Source organism: Maylandia zebra, linkage group LG13 (assembly GCF_041146795.1).
Source record: "Maylandia zebra isolate NMK-2024a linkage group LG13, Mzebra_GT3a, whole genome shotgun sequence".
Taxonomy (NCBI): domain Eukaryota; kingdom Metazoa; phylum Chordata; class Actinopteri; order Cichliformes; family Cichlidae; genus Maylandia; species Maylandia zebra.
This window is the reverse complement of record NC_135179.1, coordinates 17,915,933-17,938,576: the sequence shown is the minus strand read 5'-3', so window position 1 is coordinate 17,938,576 and position 22,644 is coordinate 17,915,933. Positions and strand designations below refer to the sequence as shown.

General features: G+C 39.6%; 3 protein-coding genes across 4 annotated transcripts; 2 read left to right on the top strand and 1 right to left on the bottom strand.

Moving 5' to 3' along the window:
* The first annotated feature begins 265 nt into the window (after positions 1 to 265).
* eif4e1c (eukaryotic translation initiation factor 4E family member 1c) lies at positions 266 to 10,834 on the top strand. Its single transcript, XM_004551734.6, has 7 exons — positions 266 to 397; positions 1,767 to 1,852; positions 8,670 to 8,765; positions 8,973 to 9,036; positions 9,151 to 9,264; positions 9,388 to 9,527; positions 9,635 to 10,834. Exons 1-7 carry the CDS (start codon positions 380 to 382, stop codon positions 9,747 to 9,749), a joined length of 633 nt encoding a protein of 210 aa, XP_004551791.1. The 5' UTR covers positions 266 to 379; the 3' UTR covers positions 9,750 to 10,834.
* Positions 10,835 to 11,641: 807 nt separating this feature from the next.
* On the bottom strand, positions 11,642 to 16,922 carry si:dkey-228d14.5 (transmembrane protein 150A). The gene is made up of 7 exons (XM_004551733.4): positions 16,589 to 16,922; positions 15,893 to 15,940; positions 15,735 to 15,800; positions 15,575 to 15,642; positions 15,354 to 15,484; positions 13,889 to 14,066; positions 11,642 to 12,604 (listed from the first exon to the last, which is right to left on the bottom strand). Exons 1-7 carry the CDS (start codon positions 16,651 to 16,653, stop codon positions 12,411 to 12,413), a joined length of 750 nt encoding a protein of 249 aa, XP_004551790.2. The 5' UTR covers positions 16,654 to 16,922; the 3' UTR covers positions 11,642 to 12,410.
* Positions 16,923 to 18,468: 1,546 nt separating this feature from the next.
* zgc:110319 (NFU1 iron-sulfur cluster scaffold homolog, mitochondrial) lies at positions 18,469 to 22,529 on the top strand. 2 transcript variants are annotated; one of them, XM_004551732.5, is made up of 8 exons: positions 18,477 to 18,681; positions 19,104 to 19,204; positions 19,294 to 19,429; positions 20,281 to 20,347; positions 20,432 to 20,543; positions 20,628 to 20,691; positions 20,915 to 21,089; positions 21,938 to 22,529. In XM_004551732.5, the coding sequence occupies exons 1-8, from the start codon at positions 18,617 to 18,619 to the stop codon at positions 22,031 to 22,033; spliced, it is 816 nt and encodes a 271-aa protein (XP_004551789.2). In that variant the 5' UTR covers positions 18,477 to 18,616; the 3' UTR covers positions 22,034 to 22,529. The 2 variants fall into 2 exon arrangements, with proteins under 2 accessions (XP_076747787.1, XP_004551789.2); XM_076891672.1 differs by lacking the exon at positions 20,915 to 21,089 and having other exon boundaries at positions 18,469 to 18,681.
* The last annotated feature ends 115 nt before the right edge of the window (positions 22,530 to 22,644 follow it).

Here is a 22,644-nt window from a genome sequence, read left to right as displayed (position 1 = left end):
AACATTAATACAAACTAAATATTTTAAGCAATAAAAATTAACCTGAAATCAACTCTGGAAACTATTGTAGATGGTATTACAATTTTTAAATCACCACAAAATAAAATACTCAAAGCAGAGATAGATATTTTTAACCGTTTTGAATATACCTGCATGAATACTATTAGTTGGAGGTTTATTCACATTGGTTTATCTAAATTATTGTCCTCAGAAGCAGCCACTCAGTGGTAGTGGGTGTAACCCCTGTGCCCTTTCTCCTGCGACGACTCCCCGGATTCAGGTCATTCAGCTCGAACAGGACTGAGGCGGCTTCCGTAGCAGAGCGAGCTGTTGGAGTGACGCAGGAGCGCCGAACGGGCAGATCACTTCTACAGTCAAGATGGCGACATCGGAGCCGGTAAGAGAGACAAGAGATAGCACAAAAAATCGACTAATATGCACGTGAAGACCGGATAAATCTCCAATTCACCTACTACATACATCGCATAACTTTGCTTCTGTGAAACCGAACTGGCGTTTAGGCCAAATTAACGCGTTTGAGTTGACAGATGTTGGCGTGGATTAGCGCTAGCATGCTCAGCAGTGGGGATGTATGAGGCACTGCCTGACTTTGTTGGGCAGGGAGGGAGTGACTGACTGCACGTCGTTCATTCAAACTCCAGTCAACGCATTGTTTTAATCTAGTCGGGTATTACAGTCGATATCTTACGACAATTTTAATGAAATGCCATTACCTTTAAACACCCGTGGTGATATATTATTGGTGCATTTTTAGAAAGTCTGGACACGTGTATATCTAGCCTGCAGCTAGCCTAGCTCATCTGCTAAAACTAATGCTAGTAACTGTTATCTGTAAAGTTAGCTTACTGATTTTCTTTGTATATACCCCCTGCTGACTGTTTTCCATCAGCTCCTGCGTCTAATCCTTAAAAATGTAGTTGAGGTGGACTCTGATGTTGCTAAGTGAATCTTTATAAAAATGCAAGAGTATAAGGCAGAGCCCAGCTGTGAACTGGATAATGGGACAAGGCCCCATTAAGGCCCCCTAAAACAGAGGGGCTTAAGGTCATACCTTTGTTACGTTTCTGTAGATCACTTTAAATGCAAGCTATACTGTAATAATATTGCATTTTATAGATCATGTAAGCTTTTTGTTATTTATATATATATATATATATATATATATATATATATATATATATATATATACACACACACACACACATTGGACTACATAGTTACACTATTCTTATTAGGGGCTTTAAGTAGCCCCGATTTAGGGATTAAATTGGTATGTTTTAGATTATGCTGGGAGTTTGTGAATCAGTCTAAGTAATTTATGTTTTTACTGTCTTATTTTTCTTTTTTTGAAAGGTTGGAATTATTCCCTAAATTGTAAAAGTATGTATTAGCTTCTGTTAGAAACTCAGTAGTAGTAGTAGTAGTAATAATAATGATGATGATGATGACAAAAAGCTTGCAGTGCTTTGTGATGTTATGATACTGTACACACTATGAAATCAAGTGTGTGATTACCCCCGACAAAAGCCCTTAACTGTATATGGCAATGACCATTCCATTAAGTTTTTATCGTTAACTTTGTTGAAATTTGTGATATTGAACTAACTTTGACTTTGAAGTAAAGGCAGGACTTTAGCAATATTATGATATAAATCTGACCCAACTACCCCAAATTTCTTTGCCATTTGTGATCAGTGGACTTGTGTGGTTGACTTTGTGATGTGTTTGTGTGCATGTCTCCTCAGAAAACAACTGAAACTGAAGATCAACAGACTGACGGTCAGGTTGTTGCGAATCCTGAGCAGTATATCAAACACCCTTTGCAAAACAGGTGAGAGTCAAACCAGGTTCTGAGTTTGATTTGGATGAAAGCTGCTTGTGCTTCCATACTCTGCAGTCTTCTTGCAACAACCAGCAAATCCTCTGGCCAAACAATCAGAAATGGCTGGTGTAAGCATTTCTAAAATTAGATACAGGGGAGGTTTCATTTAGAAAAGCCAAACTGTGCCTTAAGAGGTGGGTGTGGTGGTGAGATCAAACACACCCGTCTCGTTGATTCAGAGACCGGGGCCCTATTTCAGGAAGCCGGTTTAGAAAACTTAGAGTGAAAAACGATACTCAGGGTTGAGTAACCCCGAACTGTCCAACTCGGAATATTCGGTTTCAGAAAGGCTGATAACAATTAGTTCAGTCAACGCGGAGTTGCTTTAACCCCAAGTGAAGCGCGCGCACGAGGATACATAAAGCCCTGATAAGCGGAGCACAGATTAAGCGAGTCACCATGGAGACGGAGGGAAAGAAGGCGCGGTCAATGTATTTTACAGCGCTTGAGGCCGAAATTCTGATGGCAGCATATGCCAATAACATGCAAATTTTGCAGAAAAAAAGGTAACACAGCCTCAGCTGCAAAAGAAAGGGAGCATGCATGGCAAAACATAGCCGACAGAGTCAATGCGTGAGTGTTAATTTAAACATTGATCTAGGGATTTCCACCCATTTAACACGTTATTTTATCATATGTTATTTTATTTGTTATTTTATACATTTTATGTTGTGATGTGATGTGAGCGCAGGTGCAACCCAACAGGCCCCAAACGTTCCTGGCAGCAAGTAAAAATGAAATATAAAAATATAGTCCAAACAGGTAAGGTGTAATTGTATTATGAGCCATAGTGCTTGGTCTGTTTGTCCGATGTAAATCGATTGCAGTTAGAGGCTACATTAATTTCCCCTCTGTAAGCACTTATTGAAATTATCTGAGCACATTACAAGTACATATTTGCTTACTCTGTATGCTCAAATGTGACCCGTTATAGCCAACAGAAAAAAAGCGGAGGCCCGAAAAACAGGTGGGGGTCCTCCACCACCACCACTCACAGAGGCTGAGCAGTTGGCCCTCAGCCAAAACAGTGGGCGCCCTGTGGCTGAAGGCATCTCTGTGGGGACATCCTCTGAGTCAATAACCCCGCAAGACACAAGTGCCTACATAGGGGGTAAATTCAAAATAATACATGATGTGCATACATCCTTTCTTCACAGTCACCTTTGCAGTGCTGCTCATTCATTTGATAAACTCTTTACCATAATGGATTATTTTGTAGTGAAGTTATTTTCCTACTGATTTTGCCTTCCCTCAGTCTTGGTTGTCTTTGAGAGCATAATGACAATGAAGTGTAAGCTGAGTGCTATATGTTTGTTAATTGCCATTTGGTCCCTTGTAAGTTATAAGTGACCTGTATAAACCTCATATTCTATCAGTTGATGGTGGTGGTGTACTGCATCTGGTGCAGCCTCCTGTTGAGCCAGACCAACATGCAGTTGTGAGTAATACTCCACAGATTATATGAGTTTACAGTAGAACAGCAATGTTGTTTATTTCTTTACTGCAGGAAAATAATGAAGAAACATTGACAGCTGTTACAGAGGAGGAAGCAACAGAGACACTTTATGAGGTTTACATCTTTTAATACTTTGTGTACAGGAAATACAGGCGACCAATAAAGCCAGTTGAACAGAAAATCTGTTTATTCGTCTTTCAACATGTTGAGGTGATGGGTCAAAAGAAATGATTGTGACATATGGTGTCTCTGACTGCTCTTCCATCTTGTATGTCCGTGGGAGGGTCAGGATGTTCATGGTTTGGATCACTGCTGATGTCTGGTTCAGAAGGACAGTGTTCTCCTCTAATTGTGGCAATGTTGTGAAGAATCACACATGCCACAATAATGTCACATGCCCTTTCTGGGGTGACCCTGAGTCTTTGCAGGCACTGGAACCGGGCCTTAAGCATTCCGATAGTCATTTCAATTCTGGCTCTTGTCCTGCAATTAGCCAGATTATATCGCTGCTGTGGGCCCGGTTCAGGGTCAGGGTAAGGGGTAAGCAAATAGGGTAAACATGGATACCCCCTATCACCAAGCAAGTAGCCAGTGAACTCTCCTAAGACAGAAGGGTACACTTCAGTTCAAATGTCCCTGAAGCAATTGGTCTTTATATATTTTAAAGTATTCTCAACTCACCATGTCCACATTTTGTGCTCAGTGTACATTCACGGAATATTTGTGAGTCATGGACAGAGCCTGGCCACTTGGCTTCCACATTTGTGATAATGTTGGCAGCATCACATATGATCTGCAATTTTGTGGCATCCCTCTTTGATAAATCTTGTGGGTCTATGACCAGGGAACACCACAAACGAGTGCAGGAGACGTTTCAGTGCAACTGTAACATTCCTGACTGCCCGACAGACGGTAGCCTTGGAAACGTGCTCAGCGTCACCAATATTGTACAGAAAGCTCCCGTTTGCAAAGAAACGGAGTGCAATACAAATAATATGTAATGGACTGAGCGCATGTCCGCGATGTGTCACATGCGTAATATATGGCCTGAGGATGTTATCCAAATAACTTATTGATTGTGCTGAGAAACGGTAACGTTCGCACAGGAAATCATCAGGTAATGATAAAATGTCCATACGCGCTCTGATCACTCTCTCCCGGCGGAGAGCTCTGCGGAGTATTTGGGCTTCAAGATCTACTGGCTCTTCAAGGAAGGGACACGCCATATCTGACACTTCCTACTGTCAGGTTTCCGACAAAGAGGCGGGGACAGTCAGGGTTAGTTGTAGTAAACCTGCTAGGGGGCAGGTTAGCTTCACGGAGTGTGTCGTCATAGTAACTCACTCAGGCTTCAGCTGAACTCGCTTTGTGAAACCGAAAAACCAGAGTTTTCGTTAACTCAGGGTATACTTAGTCAGACTTTGCACTAAACCGGCTTCCTGAAATAGGGCCCGGGACTGGACTCTCATCTGAAACAATTTTTAATGTTGGTTTTGTCATGTTAATTAAATAGTTTGAGGCACAGACGAAACTCGTTGGGGTTGATTTGGATTATAATAGAATCTCTTCAGGCTTACCAGGGTGCCAAATTTCACCCCATCCAGAAAGGTGTCAACACCATTGAACATTTCACGCCTACTGATTTTTTTAACACCCTTTCAAATATCACCTTTGTGACCGTTTTCAGAGGGAAGAGGGACTTCTTTTTTTCATCATTATTTACACACAAATACAGAAACTGAGCTCATTGAAAACATACAGAGATGGTGGGGCTAAATGTACTTAATCGCTTAGGATCAATAACCTTTCTCTATAGAGACAAAACAGCTGTTTCATTATGAAATCAGTGAAGAAGTTTTCCTTTAGGAATAAGGTTAGTTGTGTATTTATCACCGTGTGAAAAGTGTTATTTTACATTGAGTTGAAACTGGCATTTCATCTTCATCTAGTTTTAGGATGGGAGCTGTACTTTGACTTTTGGTCTTTGGCATCACAAACATACTTACAGTCATGTGCTGATTGATTTTTCTTTTTGTCCCTCTGGTCTCTTGGATGAAAGTGAAATTAGAAACTCACCACAGCACTTATTTTGACAGCGTAAACAGGATATTCAAATTACCCATCTAGTCACTTGGGAAAATTATGGATGAGTGCACAGCAAACGTGTTTTCAAGCAGTTACAGCTTGAGCATCATAGTAAGGATAAATGTTCAGTTTATTTTCATCAGGTTCATATTTGCACTTTCTGTTTGTTTTCTTATTTTAAGGTTTAAAATCAGAAGAGCAGATTGAGGAGTCATGTGTTTTGTTTTTTCCTCTGTGTTAGAATTGCAGTTGTTGTTTTTTCTATTGTCCTTTTAGAAATGTTATCATAGTTCTGCAGTGGCGACGAGCTATTCAGGAGCATTGTACAGTCGGTTTGGAAATGCTGGATGGTTCTCTTGGCAAGTCACTTCTAGGTCATTCTGCTTGTTCAGCTCAGCCTCAGAGGTCAAGGCTGTCCATCTCTGCTGCTTTCACGCTGGTTTTATTTAAACATATTGACGTGGGGGGTTTGTTTTCCATTTTGACAGTTTTGATTGCAGACTTCTCATTTTGAGGGCTAGGTGTTGTCACTTCTCTCTGGCTTCACTGTAAGGAAGTAGAGGACTGTTGAGTTATTTGGAATTTGTGGTTAAATATTCATCACAGATGTGTTTTAACTGTCTCACCGGCCGAAGGTGTGATTGGTTTCTTAATAAATGATTGAGCTGCTTTGTTATGTCAGTTTTAGCATCAGTGGTTGGCGCTCTCAGAGTGAGGTCGGAGTTTTTAGGTAAAGGAAGACAAGTTCTTATCCCCCTTTTTTTTTTTTTTTTTTTTAAATCTACAGCATGTCTCATTGTACTTGCAGATTTTTGCTTTTGTCTGTCATAAATATTTACTGCTGCTAAATTGAGAGGGGCTAAAATAACTTGTTTTTTTTTTTGTTTTTTTAAATGAATAATGTGAGGGTTGCACAGAGGTTCAGTGTAAGTAAATACAGATTAGTTTTAACAGTGAATCACGCAGAGTCACTAATTAATACTAAATGAATAATTAGCAGACAAATCCCCTTTGACATCTGTTCAAGGTGGAATAATGATGGATAGTTTTACTGATAACAGTGCATCATACTTGGTGTTTTATATCTGTGCCATCTAATTGAATTATTCCCTGATACTTTATTACCATCCTTAAGAGATTCCCTTTAATATCTGCTTTCATAGATTTAAATATAATAATTGCTTATGAAGGTTTTCTCTTGCTTTTGGAAAGAGTTTGGATCTTGCTGCGGTCTGAAGGTGAGTCCAGAGATGGATTTGAACAGACTGCGCAGATCCGTTACTCAGCTGTTACATAAGATGATCACTTTCAAGTTTCAAAGTCATGCAGCACCATTTTCATATGGCACCGTCATTAAGCGAAACCAGCAGCTGCTGGGAAGTAGGAAGAACGCATTCAGCTTCTGCTTTGGAAAATTGTTTAGTATACAGTTTACTGGAGCTGAAAGTGAAGTGGATAGTTTATGCCTGTCTGCCCATGGACTCTTTTTATTTTTAAAATCACGACCGTGTTTTTTTTAAAGTCAGAAACACAACAACTCGTCTGTGTTTGGCAGCTGAACTATTAAAAATTCAGATGACAGTGTTTCTCTAGCTCTGCTGCGGCTCATTCTTATTTACTTTACACACATTCAGAAAACTGTGGGGACTGGAGCACGCTGATTAGTTCACAGCTGAACAAATCACATATTACTGTCTGTGTCAGAGGGTGATGTCACAGTAGTAAATTAATCAGTCCTCTTCAGGTTTGCTGTTTCGTTTGGCTGCATTGGCCTGAAATGATCATTTTATCTCTCGTGAGATTTTAAAGTACATGTGAAGAACAGAGCTATCTTGACTTGCTGTCTGGCATATTTGTTTATATGCCATTACTAGGCATGTAGTCTTGGCTTGTGACTGTTCTGGGTTCACCAGAAGAATCACGGCTGTGAGCAGTCTGGTGTCAGTATGTGCAGTGTGATGTTCGCATTAAACAAATATACTTTCATCCTCTCTTTTAGCTCTGTTCGGTCCATTTGCTTCATTTGTGTCTATGGCACATGGGTGGGTTTGTTACAGTTGTAAGTGGAGGGGGGGCAAACGGTTCAGCTGATGTCCTCTCACTGCCCTGAACCCTGCCTGCTAGCCTCCCACCCACTGCCCCTTGGTAATGCATAAAAGAATTACAGCAGCCACTGTAAACAAAGAGTGCATTTGTAGTGCGGTTGATGGCTGGCTTTCTCTTGTTTTTTGCATTGACATTCATGCTTTTGTTACTAGCTGTTGTGTTCTTCTGTGAAACAGCGTGTACGTCTGCTGTTAGGGTAAACGTTTCACGCAGTTGTAACATAAAATAGACTTTGAGTCCTTGTTTTTGATTTTAACAGTGATGGTACAGCATTGAGCTGTTATTAAATTAAAAGAGATACAAAACATTGAATATGCTTGTACTGAAGAATTGATTGCTAACAATAATGGTTTTATTTAAAAAAAAAAAAAGAAAATGTAAAGTACCAAATACCCTATACTGAGCCCAGCTGCTGTTAAGTAGGAACCCTAAATAGTGTTTTCCAAGAACCCTGCACTTTACTATTAGCAAAGATTGGCAAAGTGAAAAAAGGTCCAAAGTCACTAAAGGAAAGCACAAGGTGTGTGGACTGCAGCGCTGTATAGTGGTTTCAAAATCACGTACCATGCTGCCCAATGTCTTTCTACAGAGAAATCACTTAATTTCTGACACAAAACAGGCTAAAATACAAAAATGTAACTGTAGAAAAACAAGAGAGAGACAGACTTACTCAGGCTGGTATGGCCGGATTTGGGCTCTCAGCACCTGGTATTCCCATCGGCTGTCTCCCATCCAAGTATTACCCAGGCATTACCCCACTTACCTTCTGACATCGGAAAAGCTCGTACTGTGTTGGCTCTGCGACAGACTGGAAATATGTCCAGGTTGATACATTTGTAAGTGATGACAATTCTGATTTCTGATCCCCACAAAGATGGAGAAGTCAACAAGCAGGGAGTTTTCCCCTCACACTCACGAGGTTTGCTCAATCACAATTTGGGGCAAAGTCATGCACTTTCTTTTATTTTCAGTTTATGCATGTTCAGCAATCTGCATTTTCCGACATGGTTTTGAGAGATTTTCAAACAGTCAGTGTAATTACGCTCTTTACCTCTTGGTCTATGAATACTGAATTCTATGAATGATGCATTTTTATTTTATTGTTTGTTTGTTTTTTAGATGGGCCCTGTGGTATTTCAAAAATGACAAGAGCAAAAGCTGGACAGAGAACTTGCGTCTCATTTCTAAATTTGACACAGTGGAAGATTTTTGGGCGTAAGTTTTCTCTGCTGAAGTCAGTCTGAGTTATTGATGGTTTATTATTAATGTGCACAACATGTCCCTTAATGGTAATGTCAATCAGGATCAGCATGTTTCACTTTACTGATTGTTGTTTAATGACCATTGTTCTGATAAAAGCTTCTGAAATTCTACAATTCGACACACTCATGTTGGGAATCTACTTTTTCATCTTTCTACCAGATTATACAACCACATACAGCAGCCAAGTAAACTCGGCTTTGGCTGCGATTACTGCTTATTCAAGGTAAGGCTCTTTTTTTTTTTATGTTAAATGTTTACACATTTTCCCTTAATCTCAGTTGCAGCAGAGTCTAAAGACATGGATAGGGTTTAATAGCTGCTTCATATTGTGCGTCAGGATGGGATCAAGCCCATGTGGGAGGACGACAGGAACAAGCTGGGGGGTCGATGGCTGATGACTCTCAACAAACAACAGAGGCACAATGACCTCGATCGCTACTGGATGGAAACGGTAAGACGGCTGTTTTCTGAAACCACTCAGTAGAGTCGTATCCATTGGATGTTTCCCCTGATGGTTGTGATTTAAATATAAATGTATATATGTATAGTTTGACTTTTTTTGTGCTTTTTGCAGCTGTTGTGTTTAGTCGGTGAGTCATTTGATGAGGCAAGTGAAGACGTCTGCGGAGCTGTGGTCAACGTCAGACCTAAAGGTGACAAAATATCCATCTGGACGAGCAACTGCCAAAACAGGGACGCCATCATGACGATAGGGTGAGCCTTTAAAGTCACATTACTCATAATACGCAAGTAGGAGCTACTAGATGCCAACACTGAGCTTGCTTGAGTCTTCACACTGCTTCCATCTCATCTCTTCACAGGCAACTTTACAAAGAGCGTCTCAACCTCCCCATGAAAGCCATGATTGGCTACCAGTCGCACGACGACACGTCCAGTAAGAGCGGCTCCACCACCAAGAACATGTACTCCGTTTGAAAAAGCTCCTCATTTCAATTTGCTGTAGATTTAAACAATTGCCGATCTGCATCATCACATTAATTTTTGAGTTGTCAACTACTGTAGTGTCCTTTCCTTTTATTGCTAAGAGAGGTGTTCATAGCGTGTACAGCTGGAGCTTCTCCCAATTCAAGATGCCAGCGGAGCGGTTGTTTAAAGAAAAAGAAAAAACGGGGAGGAAGGGTATCGGGCTTGAGATGTTGTACGACGAGTAAGAGAACACACGATGATTTACTTTTAGAGTTGAAGACTTCTGTGATTAATATCAGTGACCTCTCCTAGCTTAGCTGAGAACAAGCTTTTTTTTTCCAATACTTAATGGCTTGAGTTGTTTAATTAAAAAAGAAAGACTTAACTATAGGGCCTTGTGTTTCTCTCATGCTGAGTTCTCACTCTTTACAAAAAGTGTTTCTCACCTCACAGGAAAAAGAAGGCAGGCAACTCGTCCTCATACAGAACAAATTTTAAGGGCAATTTTAACTTGATTTATCCACAAGTGTTGAGCATGAGCCGGGCTTTCAGACGCACCAGCTTAAATAATCTACAGTATCTTAAAGGTTTGTAAAAGCTGTGGTCACACTCCAAAGTGTAGGGTTTGGATTAAGGCCACTTGTTGTTTCAGCCATGCTGGAATTATGGGATATTGCTTGTAGGTTTTGCTTTGTTTTTTCCCCTCAACTTTTTTTCTCTTCCCTTTACATTTATTTATAATGTATGCATTGCAGTTACTTAGTTGAAAGACAACCATGAAGCGCGTGTTTTTTCAAATTGTTCTTTTTTTTTTTCTTTTTTTGTTATTAAGGTTAATAATGTGGACTACTGCATATAGATGACATTTTTTACAGTGTACCATACAGTAAAGATGCCGACAGAATTAGGTGTGCTTTTCACTGTTTTCTTCCTAACAAAAACTGTAGATAATGTCGCACTCCTCTCTTGGTTGTTGCAAAAGAAAGATGATATTCATTGTGAAATGATTTTGCTCATAATGTATCTTTATTATCTGTAATTCCAGGATGTATATTACCTTCTTTCAAGTAAAGTTTAAGTGCTTTGCATTAAAACCAGAAGCGTGTTGTTTTGTTTTGAGGTTTTTAAAGTTGGCAAACTTGCTTTCTTAAACACTAAGCTGATTTTTAAAATTCCGTTTTGACTACCATTTGTGGTATTTACCAACTCCTGGGAACAAAAATCTGACTTTTTAGTAAGTGCTATAGTGAGAAGCAGCTTGGGCTAATGTCATACTCATGAGGAAAAATTAAAAGTGACCAAAAACTCACAAGCTTTGCAGATTTGTTGAAAATGATGGAAACTACCACAAAAAAAATGTAGCAGCAGTATATTCTGAGGAAGTTATTTTTCAGTTTCACACAGAGGAGAAATGTATGAAGTAATGCTGTGTTTTTGTCACAGCTGGATTCAAGTTGTTGGCTTTCTTTTTTGCGAGCAGAATCTACAGATACACCCAAACTGAAGAGCAGCTAAAATGACAGAATCTGGAAGAGGGGGGGAAAAAGTGCACGAAGCCATAAAAACACATTTCAGCTTTTCAAAAGAGATGGAAGTATATTTAACTTTTACATTCTAATGAAAGTTTAGAAAAATGCACATTTTTAAGTTTTTTATTTTTAATTTGAATAGAAAAATGTCAGAATACCTCTCAGCATTGTTAACATGTCTGGTCAGAAAATTTTCAAAATACCTTTTAGCGACTTTATAAACTTTGAAAAGTGACGATTCAACTATACACCTGTAAATGTTTCGATGCTCATCAGTGTCTGGGTCAACATTTTCCAACTATGTGCTGGCAACTGATCAAGAGTGGAATAAAACAATAGAAGCCACAGATGCATAAATGTGAAGCAAACAAACTGGTTCAAAATACTGTATTAATGTGGGACACAGAGGCATGAAACTATTCTTTCCTTTTTAACTTTACAATTTATAAATCACTACTCCGGCTTTTCCTCTAAAGCACACAGACCACAGTGAAAATCTCTGGAATGGAAAGGGTACTGACAACATCACCTTAAGTGTATGTAGCCAAGATTGCTTGTAATGTCCATTGGTCTATCGCTAGACCAGCTGCGGCTGATGACGCCTATTATTTTTTTACTGTCGTTCAAGTTAATCATCCAGTCAAACAGGATCTTATAGCGTCATGGAGACTTTTATTGTTTAAAAGGGTGTAAATAAAAGTCCTCCACCCTTTTAGCTCCAAACGCAGATATGTTTATCAGCACAGTGGCATGACTTCCTTGTGTGAACGTAATACATCCCAAAGGGTTATGGAAGAGCTGTTACCTAACACAAAACTTGATCTGTGAGCGGTTTTTTTTTTGTTTTGTTTTGTTTTTTCACAAATTTTTCATTACAAAAATGATTGCACAACAAAAATAAGCTGTTCTGTAGATGGGGCATCTGCGTGAGATACAATCCAGCTGGTATGTTTGTTCGTTTGGTTCAATAAATATGGAAAAAAATTAGTAAAGAAGACCATCCAATCCAATCCATCCAAGAAAAGGAAAAAACAAAACACTATTGGTCCTTCAGCCACGATCCAGCCACTGTAGTAACAGATGTCCTTCTTGCAGCATCCTCACTTTCTGCATTGTTCAGCTGGATCCTGGCAGCCTTATATCAGGACATCGTCATAATCAAAGGCTTTACCTCATCTTGTTTGTTCAACAGATTCGAGAGCATATAGGACGAGAAGAAGAAAAATTCCACGGCGTAGCTGAGCTCAAACAGCTCCAGGTTCATACTCAGCATCCACTCAAAGACAGCAGACAGATGGATGTAGAAGTACTCGCTCTGAGCGAACAAGACAGTATCTGAAGGTTCTGGGTTAAGGGTGTTTCACTGGTCTACTGATGGTTAAAACTATGGAGGACATAGAGCTTACACATTTCTTTGACAAAAGAACATAGCTATATGAGGCGAAACTGTGTTTCTATCATTAATGTGGGCTAATTTGGGATTAAATACACTCTTATTGGATGAGCATGAATCAGCTGCATGGGCCAGCTCTTCCTGGAGTTCTCCCACACCTGACTACTGTGTGCATACATCAGGGGCAGAGTTAGCACATAGTCATGGCAACCACAACAAATCTGCTCAACAATCTAGCCACCCTTTGCAACCAATGAGACACGTTTGACCTTTACTCATAGAACTGAAGTTACATTCAGTAACCATTCGTCTTTGGCTATTGTTCTCATACACACACACAGCACAGCAATCCGTTTTATTGTAAACCTCATGAATGTTGTCACATAAAAAAAGAAAGAATAACTTCCCCAATCACTGCAGACTGATATCAGCAACTAACCATACGTAAAAATATACAAGAAACCCATAAAAGTAAGTTATAAAAGTGAGGAAAGAAAAACTCTGCTACTCTGCACAGTCAATAGATTCTGTATTCCTGATGTTAAATAGTGCTCTTCTGTACTCAAAGAGCTTCATGCAACATGCCTCATTCACCCATTCACACAAACACCTTTTTCCTATGCTTAAATGCCTTGTAGCTAACATTCACACACATTCATACTCCCATGGATGCATCAGAGGGCAGCTTTTGCTTAGTATCTTGCCCAAGGGTAATTGACATGCAGGCTAGAGCAGCCAGGGATCGAACCACTAACCTTCCAATCAGTTGATGACCTGCTCTACAGCCACCTCAATCACCGAATCTCTGCTAAATGCTAAATGAGGTGTCTAATGTTTCATTGCTGTGCATCTGATCCCATAGATCTACAAGGTTGAGGACAAATGTAAAGCTAGAAGGAAAAGGAAAGGAAAGCTATGGTTAATAATTCACTAAAAAAGGTCATTAATGTGTATCTGCTTCTGTCATGTGGACTTCTGTGGCCGGTCCCACTTGGTAAACACAGGAGCTGACCGGATCCAAATATGTCCCAGTGTGTTATAACTCATGCATTAGTTCTAGAGCTAGCTGCTGAAATCCCTTGTTTAAAGGAACACCAAATTAACCCATCAAAAGTTTACTATTAACCTGCGTGCTTAACCAGCCACAAGGTCGATGGGTATGGCTTAAGAAACAACAACAATAAAAATAAAAAATAAAGTTGGCTCCATGATTTGTGAAAGGATACAGATGACGGTCACAATTACTTGAATCACAGTGGAGATGATTCGCAGTGGGTAGAGAACCTTTTCATATCCAGAGAGGGCGCACTTCCCTGTCAGCACGGTGAGAATGGCCGTGTAGAAGCACGCGCACATGAAACTGATGGCAGCCCCGAGGTAGTGGAGGAGTGACACGTGAAACGGCTGTGGAGGACATTCACCATCAAATCCAGCGAATAATAGCAGGCTGTTTAAATCAAGACTAAGATTGCGAAAGGTGTTGGCATGTGAGCAGAGATGGGCAGTAACGCGTTACTTGTAACGCGTTACTGTAATCTGATTACTTTTTTCAAGTAACGAGTAAAGTAAGGGATTACTATTGCAAAAACGGTAATTAGATTACAGTTACTTTCCCATAGGAACGCTGCGTTACTGCGTTACTAAAACCGTGATTTTTTGCGAGAATGTCTCACAACAGCTGTGTTGGTGACAACAGCTGTGTGCAGATCAACAATGGATCACATATCGATTGTGGGAGAGAGTATGAGCGTGCAGCGTTTAAAGCGTGGAAGTACTGACCTTACTTTGAGTTTGATTCCATAAAAAGTGACAAAAACATTAGCGTCCATTGTGCGTGGTAAGAAAACTTCTTTTTACAGCGAAAAACACCGCTAAACTTCCAAGCAAGCACCGACTGCGCAATGACTTAATGGGAAATTCACAGAGAAACTCGCGGATTCTTCAACTGACCGCGGCACACCTGCACCAGGGTAAACGGTTAAAAGATTAAAACTGATAAAACAAGTTAAAAAAAGAGACTTTTCCATTTGATTACATTTTGTATGATGGATTATGCAGAAAAAGTAGAATTGGGCTGAAAGATCTATCACTTTATCACCTCTTCAGGTTGTAAATCGTGTTTTTTAAAAGTAACTAAGTAACTAAGTAATTAATTACTTTTGAAAATAAGTAATCAGTTAAGTAACAGGATTACTTTTTTGCAGAAGTAATCAGTAATTAGTTACTGATTACTTTTTTCAAGTAACTTGACCAACACTGCATGTGAGTGAGTACTATCAGGCAGTGTGCAGTGAAAAATACGATGTCGCCGAACAGGTTTATGATTTGAAACACTTTCCAAGTATTTGGATGTCCTTAAACCCTTTGTTTAAATTATAACTGGTTTCCTTTCATTCCTGCTTCACTAACTGATTTTTCTAGAATCGTTTTGTCACTACATGTAAGTGCAGTATAACACTACAGATCACGTAGCAGAGTGTCATATTTGCCCTTTAACACACTAAAAAACACTATAACCCAAGCATAAATGGCACTTTAGTGTGCTTGGGCTCTCATTATAGATGGCCTAAAGCTACAAGATACCCGCCTTTATTTGCTGTTTTAGCACAAGCGCAAACAGAAATTCTCATTTAGATCTGAAACAATGTAACCCTGCAGAAACACCGCTGCAGTATGACGTTCGGCACTTACGTTGCAGTTTCCGGCTGCGAATGCCCCCATGGCTGCAATCACACCGAAGACCAGTGCAAATTTACTCAGCATGGACTGACTTGAGTGCCTCTCCATTATATGGGCATGGTGGAATATGCAGAACAGGAAAACTAAAGAAGAGATCGCAGTTGGTGTGACACACATCCCTCATACATGTATATGTGTGTATAATGGTTTAGGCATTTAACAGGTAAACTCACACATGAAGGATCCGGCGTTGATTGTGGCTGTAAAAAGTGAATTTTCTGGCGGATATGTTCCACTTGAGCTGAAATAACATATTTAGTTTGTTTCATTCTGTCTCAAGATTTCATTCCAAGGAAGAAGAAAAATGAACGGGTGCATTTAGTCTTCTTTTACCTTATTGTAGGAACCCAGCAGCATCCAGCATCAGTATGATTAGCCCTGCAGTAGTTGCCGTTACCCCTGCGAACAAGTTAATTCCATTTTAGAGGCTGCATTATTAAATAAACACTGGGTCATATTTAAAACAAAATGAGGATGATTTAAAAAGTCACCAGTCAGTGAGGGCGCACACATGATTGTTGGAGAAGGCTAGCCCGTATCTGGAAATATAAAACAAAAGAAAAACTGTTAAGAATCTGCAAACATCAAACCAGAAATGCTTCCAAGGAAGTGTCACAGCATGTGAGCATCAACGCCAAGCACGTTTTCAGTTTGGTGTGACTCAGTCGTTAAAGTCGTTTGTTCAACAAGATTTTCTTTTTTGAACTTAGTGACAGACACAGTTCACACCCTGCAAACAGAACAAGCCGGCTCACATATTTTCAAACTCCAAAGCAGGTGAGTTCTGACGTGCCTTTACATTTAGAAGCTGCTCTGACGTCGACGACTGTTTCCACAGACGATGTGCAGATAAAACAGTACAATAAAAGATTGTGAAAAGCAGCGGAAATAATATGATGCCATTTTCTTTACTTCCTCTTCATGGCCAAATGTTATCAGCATTGCAGAAATCCCACTGATTTCTGAAAGTGCCAGGAAAACGCAGTTCATGTACTAAGCTTGACTATCAAGTACGTGGTGTGACGTTATCGGGAAAAACATTCAGATATGAATAAACTCTGTTTACTAGTTTCACATAGAAAGAACATTGTTATGACTGAGTAAAAATGACATGTTTAAAAACGTTCCCACAGCTTTATGACAGTGTAAATGTCAAAAAACAAACAGTGAATCTGTAGTAAACTTACACACTCCACGTTCCAATGAAGGACACCAGGGAAAGACAGATGGGGAAAATAATCCACAACCCCATGTCTGGATGATGATGACGACAAGCAGCAAAGAGACGGATTCCAGAGGTCCAGCTGTCTTAAAAATACTCAATGTCAAGCCTCTTTGGGGGGTTTATAGAAGCCTCATGCAGTCAGCATTATATACAATCAGTACTAGAACAGAAAACCCCCCAAAAAAATCCTAACTTCAAGTCCTTGGAGCAGACGTTTGCACTGCTGTTGGTAGTTTAGTCTTCCTCCATCCGGAGGACTACCTCCCTTTTAAATCAGACTGTCTCTGCCACTCCTTCAGGGCACCACCTTGCTGTGTTACAACAAATATTATGAAACACAGGGTTGGTCTTCTTGTCACATTATTTGTTTTGTCGACGGTCTCCCTTCTATAGTCCTTGCCAGCTACTGCTCTGTTTGACACGTATTAAAGATCAACTCAAACAGTAAATGTTTGGAGTTGTGCACAGATTTGAATTTATGAGAATTTTCCAATGAATGGCTGGTAGGATTATTAGATTAGACAAGCTTGGAATGCTTTAAGCCCCGTGTCTTGTCTTTCCTGTCAGGTAGGTGGCTACGTGCACCCTGTACAGTCATTTCAATAAATATGAATTTCAGGTACTTGTACTGTACATGTGTGTGTGTCTGTGCTGTAGTCTCTTTTATACTACATAACATTTATTCTCTACTACATTTTGGAGGAAAATATCCAATATTTGTTTTCTACATTCCCCACATAAAGTACTGTGCAAAAATCTTGAACAACCCAAACACTGGGAAAAGGCTGAGATGTGCCAAATTATACAAGAAAGTGGCAAAAGGTCTTATGGACTGATGAATCCAACTTTTTGTTTGAAATCATCATCAATATGTAGGGAAGAGGTCAGGAACGAGGTACAGCAGTGAGCGTCTACAGCCGTCTGTTAAACACAGTGGGTCCCCTGTAATGGTTTGTAGCTAAATTTCACCCAGTGGTGTCAGAAAACCTGTCAAAACAGAGAAATACCATCAGATTTTGATCCACTGTGCAATACCACGTGTCAGCATGACAATGATCCCAAACACACACAGTAAAAGCATAGCCTAACAGGAAAAACACGCACAAACACGAAGAGCTTTAAATGTGCTACAAGAATTCTAGGCAACTATTCATGAAGGCTGCTTAAAGAGGTGACAAGAAAGTAGGCTGAGAGTCTTCAGGCTGTGTTGGAAAATAAAGGTAATCATAGCAAATATTGATTTTCAAGCTAGTTAGAATGGTACAAACTACCTTTTGTCTCCTTTACTGTGTTTCTACGTCTTTGCACAAGTTTCAGTAAATTGCTGCACCTGTTTCCTGTTTTCCTAACAAATGATAAAATGAGCGGTGACTCAAGACTTTTGCACAATACAGTATATATTTACTCAACAACTGAATTACAGGCTGCTCTTTTAGAATGCATTTAAATTGTAAATCCAACACTTATATTTATATTTGATTATCAATATATTTTGTTGTGGATCACTGGAGTGAAAATAATTTAATGATCTAAGTCCTTTCTTCACCTACTGGTTTAGGAAAAAGCAACCAATCATGTTTCGTTTTTAAACTTTTGAAAGTCATTGGTTAGCCTCCCTGAAGCATTACACATGGATGATCTAATAAATCCACAACACTTGATCACAGGGCAAATGATAAATCAGTGTCAGATATTTCTTTTATATTTCGGAATAATGTAAATCCTCAAAGGAGAAATGATCACTCGTCTCTTCGGAGAAAAGTTTTCTTTTAATTTATGGCGCATTCTTTGTTCTTAGTAACGTTGTTTCAACTCTGTTACACGGTGAGGTAACGCAATACCCTTTCAGGAGAGGATCGGGGTTTGGGGAGGCCGAAAGAGAAGTTCTAGGGCGTTATACTTATTGTGGAGGTGCCAAAAAAAGACGTGGCAGCTCAACGTGCTGTCTGGCTGTCTGCCGCGTGGGGTCCTCATTTTCTAAACAAACAAAATGGCGGCGCGCATGAGATGGGGTCTTCAGCAGCTTTTACGGACAAGAAATACGGCTCACTTTAGGTTTGAACTATCACCAGCGTTGATCCACCGTACTGTAATACCTATATGATGAGTCTGTGTAAAGCATAAACCAGTATTGCGACGCGTCTCTGCATTTGAGACAGAAATTAGCTTTTAGCCAGCTACATAGCTAGCAAGCAAAACAAATGGGACAAAGCTTTGTCTCCAGGCTAACTCATCCGCCTAGGTGTGGTTGGAGCTGTGGAAGAAAGTAGTTTAGTCTAGTGTTAGTTAGTTTAGTCGTTTTCACTGTGAAAATCACGTGGTAGCTGGCACACGGCCGCTAGCTAGTTAGCATAGTAAAACTTCATTGTTAGTGAGAAGGTTATTCCATGCATAACAACGCCACCCGTTTATATCCTGCCTCAATAAATGAATGAGTTGAGGGGATATAAGGTGTAATGTGTTCTTTGTGCTTCAAGGTTTCCACAGCCGACCAGATGTTCATACCACTCACTGTCCACGACTCAGAGCTTCAGAAGAGTCCAGCCTCACCTCGGGATAGGAGCCACACAATTCCCAAGTGAGAAACTCTTTTAGAAGTTTGAAAACCTTACATACGTTCACTGCATTATGTTATGCCTGAGCTGATGGTTATGTAATGTCTTACAGTAAGACACCTGTCCATCCAGACTCAAGATACACCGAACCCCAGAAGCCTGAAGTTTCTTCCCGGTAAACCCGTCCTAGGAAGTGGAACGCTTGACTTTCCTTCTCCAAGCTCGACTGGATGTTCTTCTTTAGCCAGGTTGTGTGTCAGACTTAGTGTTGCACTTCAAACACATTTGAAGCCTTGGGAGGCACGTGTAACAGGGCTAGCACTAAAACAAGAAGAATATACTGTATGCTCACTTCATAAGGTACACTGTGCTAATACTAGGTTAGACCTTGTTGGCTTCCTTGAATCATCCCTGTAGTCATAAAGGGATGGACATGCTTAGCACAAGACTCAGGTGAGCTGTGGTATTTAAATTATTCCCAGTTGGAACTCAGGAGTGTTTCAAGAGAATATCCCCCACAAAATTATACCTTGAACAACCTGAACCATTAATATAAGGCAGGATGGATCCATGGTTTCATGTTGTTTATACTAGTTAATGACCCTACCATCTGAATGTCACAGAAATCAAGACTCAACAGATCAATTTTATTACTATTTACTATTGTCCAGTTTTGCTGAGCTCATGCAAATCGTAGCCTCAGTTTCCTGGGGGGCAGTTTTGAGCCTGTGTAGCCTTCCTGTGAGCTTTAAGCAGTTTGTCACTCACTGGCTATTTTCTTTCTCTTTCTTTTTTACCATTCTCTATAAACAAATAGAGGTGTCTTCAGTTCTGATCATGATGGGGTTGCTTGGCTGAATAATACGTATAGCTGATGTGACAGATGTACACCCTGAAAATAACATTTTGGTCCTCAGTGGATTCCTGAGGAGAGACACATCGGGTTCCTTTGCACATTGTCAGGATGTTTTTTTTTCTTTGCTGATACTTTTAGTATCCTGAGTCTGATTTGTAATCACAAAACAGACCAAAAGGACTTCATTGTTTCATGATATGTTTTTTTTATTTCTTACTGAACATGATAATGTGTTTCTCTCAGAGACCTCTTTGAAATTGAAGGAGTACAGAGTGTGTTCTTTGGCCCCGACTTCATTACTGTCACTAAAGTAAGTATTTAATGTCCTCTTACAGTTTGTCTTTATAGTTATAGTCTAATCATATAATACATGAGATGTTTGTTTTCCTATCAGACGGACGAGGATGTTGAGTGGACGGACATTAAGCGTCATGCTCTGGAGGCCATTGCTAAGTTCTTTGAGAGTGGTGAGCCGATAACAACGGGAGCAGTGCACCATGAAAGCAGTGAGTGTACAGTGTGAAAACATGCAACTTTTTGACTTGAAATTGTGTAAATATTTTCATGTTTTACATTTCTCTTTACTGTAGGTCATTCTGAAGATGATGATGATATTGTTTGTATGATAAAGGAGCTTCTGGACACCAGAATCAGGTAGCGATTTCTCAGTACTGTTGAGAGCTGCTTAAGTAAACCACAGTTGCGCTTCAGAAAGTATTTATGGCACGGTAACATAATACCTTATTGCTTCACTCACGTTCACAAAAAAAGATGTTGTTAGTGTTCTAAGAGATAGTTGTGCTGAGATAACGGTCTTAATCTCACTGTTTCTCTGTCCTGTTCTGTACCAATTGATACGGTCGCTCTTAATCACAAGACCTACAGTGCAGGAGGATGGAGGTGATGTCATCTTTAAGGGTTTTGAGAACGGAGTAGTCAAGCTGAAGCTGGTTGGTTCCTGCACAGGTTGTCCCAGTTCTACTGTCACACTGAAAAATGGGATCCAGAACATGATGCAGTTTTACATCCCTGAAGTGGACAAAGTGGAACAGGTGATAATCTATAGAGCCGTTCTGGGATAAGTTTTTGTGTAAACTCTTCTGATATCAAGTTTGAGAAACTCTTGTTTGGATAAATAAGTCATCACATACAGAAAATTCTGCAGTCACTTTAAAGTGGACTTATTAAGATCATTTCTGCTTCATATTTTTAGTCTTGGACTCTTCTAGAGTGGTTTTGTATTATTCATTTGTTCAAAATGATTGTTAGTGCGTCCCTTTACAAATGAGCTGTTTTGTTTATTACTCCTATCCAATTTTTCTTTCAAAAGTAGAAAAATATTTTAGCCTTTGCTGGTTTCATTATTTTAAACGTTAATTTTTTTGTTCCCCATTGAAAGCTACTGGCGCATAAATACTGAAATGTTAATGCTGGGTATTAAAGAAGGGGGTAATGCAGCTTGTTGCATGTGGGCTGTGTACAGTATCCACAGACTTGCATTTGCCTACAGAGGACACGTGAAGATCAGAAATCAATCATGGAACCAAGAGAGGATCATGGCGTGGTTTGATGAATTATGTTTTCCTTTAAGTCAGGCTTGATACCACCAGGATGCACTATATCAATATGAAGAAGGCAAGCTAGTGGAGGAATTGTGATTAGGAAATATTTTAGGGAAACCCTGGGTCCATGTGGATGTTACTTTTACATACACACATTTGCACTACACCTTCAGAGCTATTCTTGCCATACAAGGTGGCAAGAAGCAGGAAGCATTCATTTTACAGCTGATGGGTTTTCCAAAGCTCAGTTGCAAGCTCGGTTAGCTTGGTTTTAAAAGAAGAAAATAAAAATATCACTTTTATATAAAAGTAATTTGTACATTCTCCCTTTTTTCCAGGTGGAAGATGAAGTGGATAAAATCAGTGCAAAGGTTTTCTCAGAAGTGGAGCGCAAATTGCAAGATGAGAAAGTTCCCCGGCCGACCCACTCATAGACTTTGTTATATACACAGCACTGTAGTATTTCCACATATTACTGTTCTAAATCACAATACTGAGGAACAGAAAATTACCTACTATACTGTATACTGTTAAGAGTTCTGTACATACTGTATTCACCCAGTTGCCAGGTAGAGGTCATTAACTGCATGTCTGTTTACAGAAGGTTCAGTCATGTTTTTCTGTATAAGCAGAACACTGTAAGTGGTGTGTTTTTATTTATTATAAATACTGTATATTTTGAAAGTTGGAGATATTTGAACGTGCGTGGCATCGGTTAAGACTGTTTAGAGGGACCTTTTGAGAAAATGATCCACCACCACCACATACCGAATGACAAAGAATCTACCAGTACGGTAATATGTAAATGAAATGCAAGATACTGAGGCTACAATTATTAATTGAACTGAGGTAGGATAACAGTTTATATGTATCCTGAATTTATGTGGTCTAATGTAATAACTTCATTACATTAAAGTTCACTATTTGAAATCTGATGTTTATTGTGACCTTTAATTCGCTGGTGTTATGTCCTAGAAAAAAAAGCTACTCAGGAAAGGAAGCTTTTGTATAACATTGTCCACACATGCATCAAAGAAAAATTTTT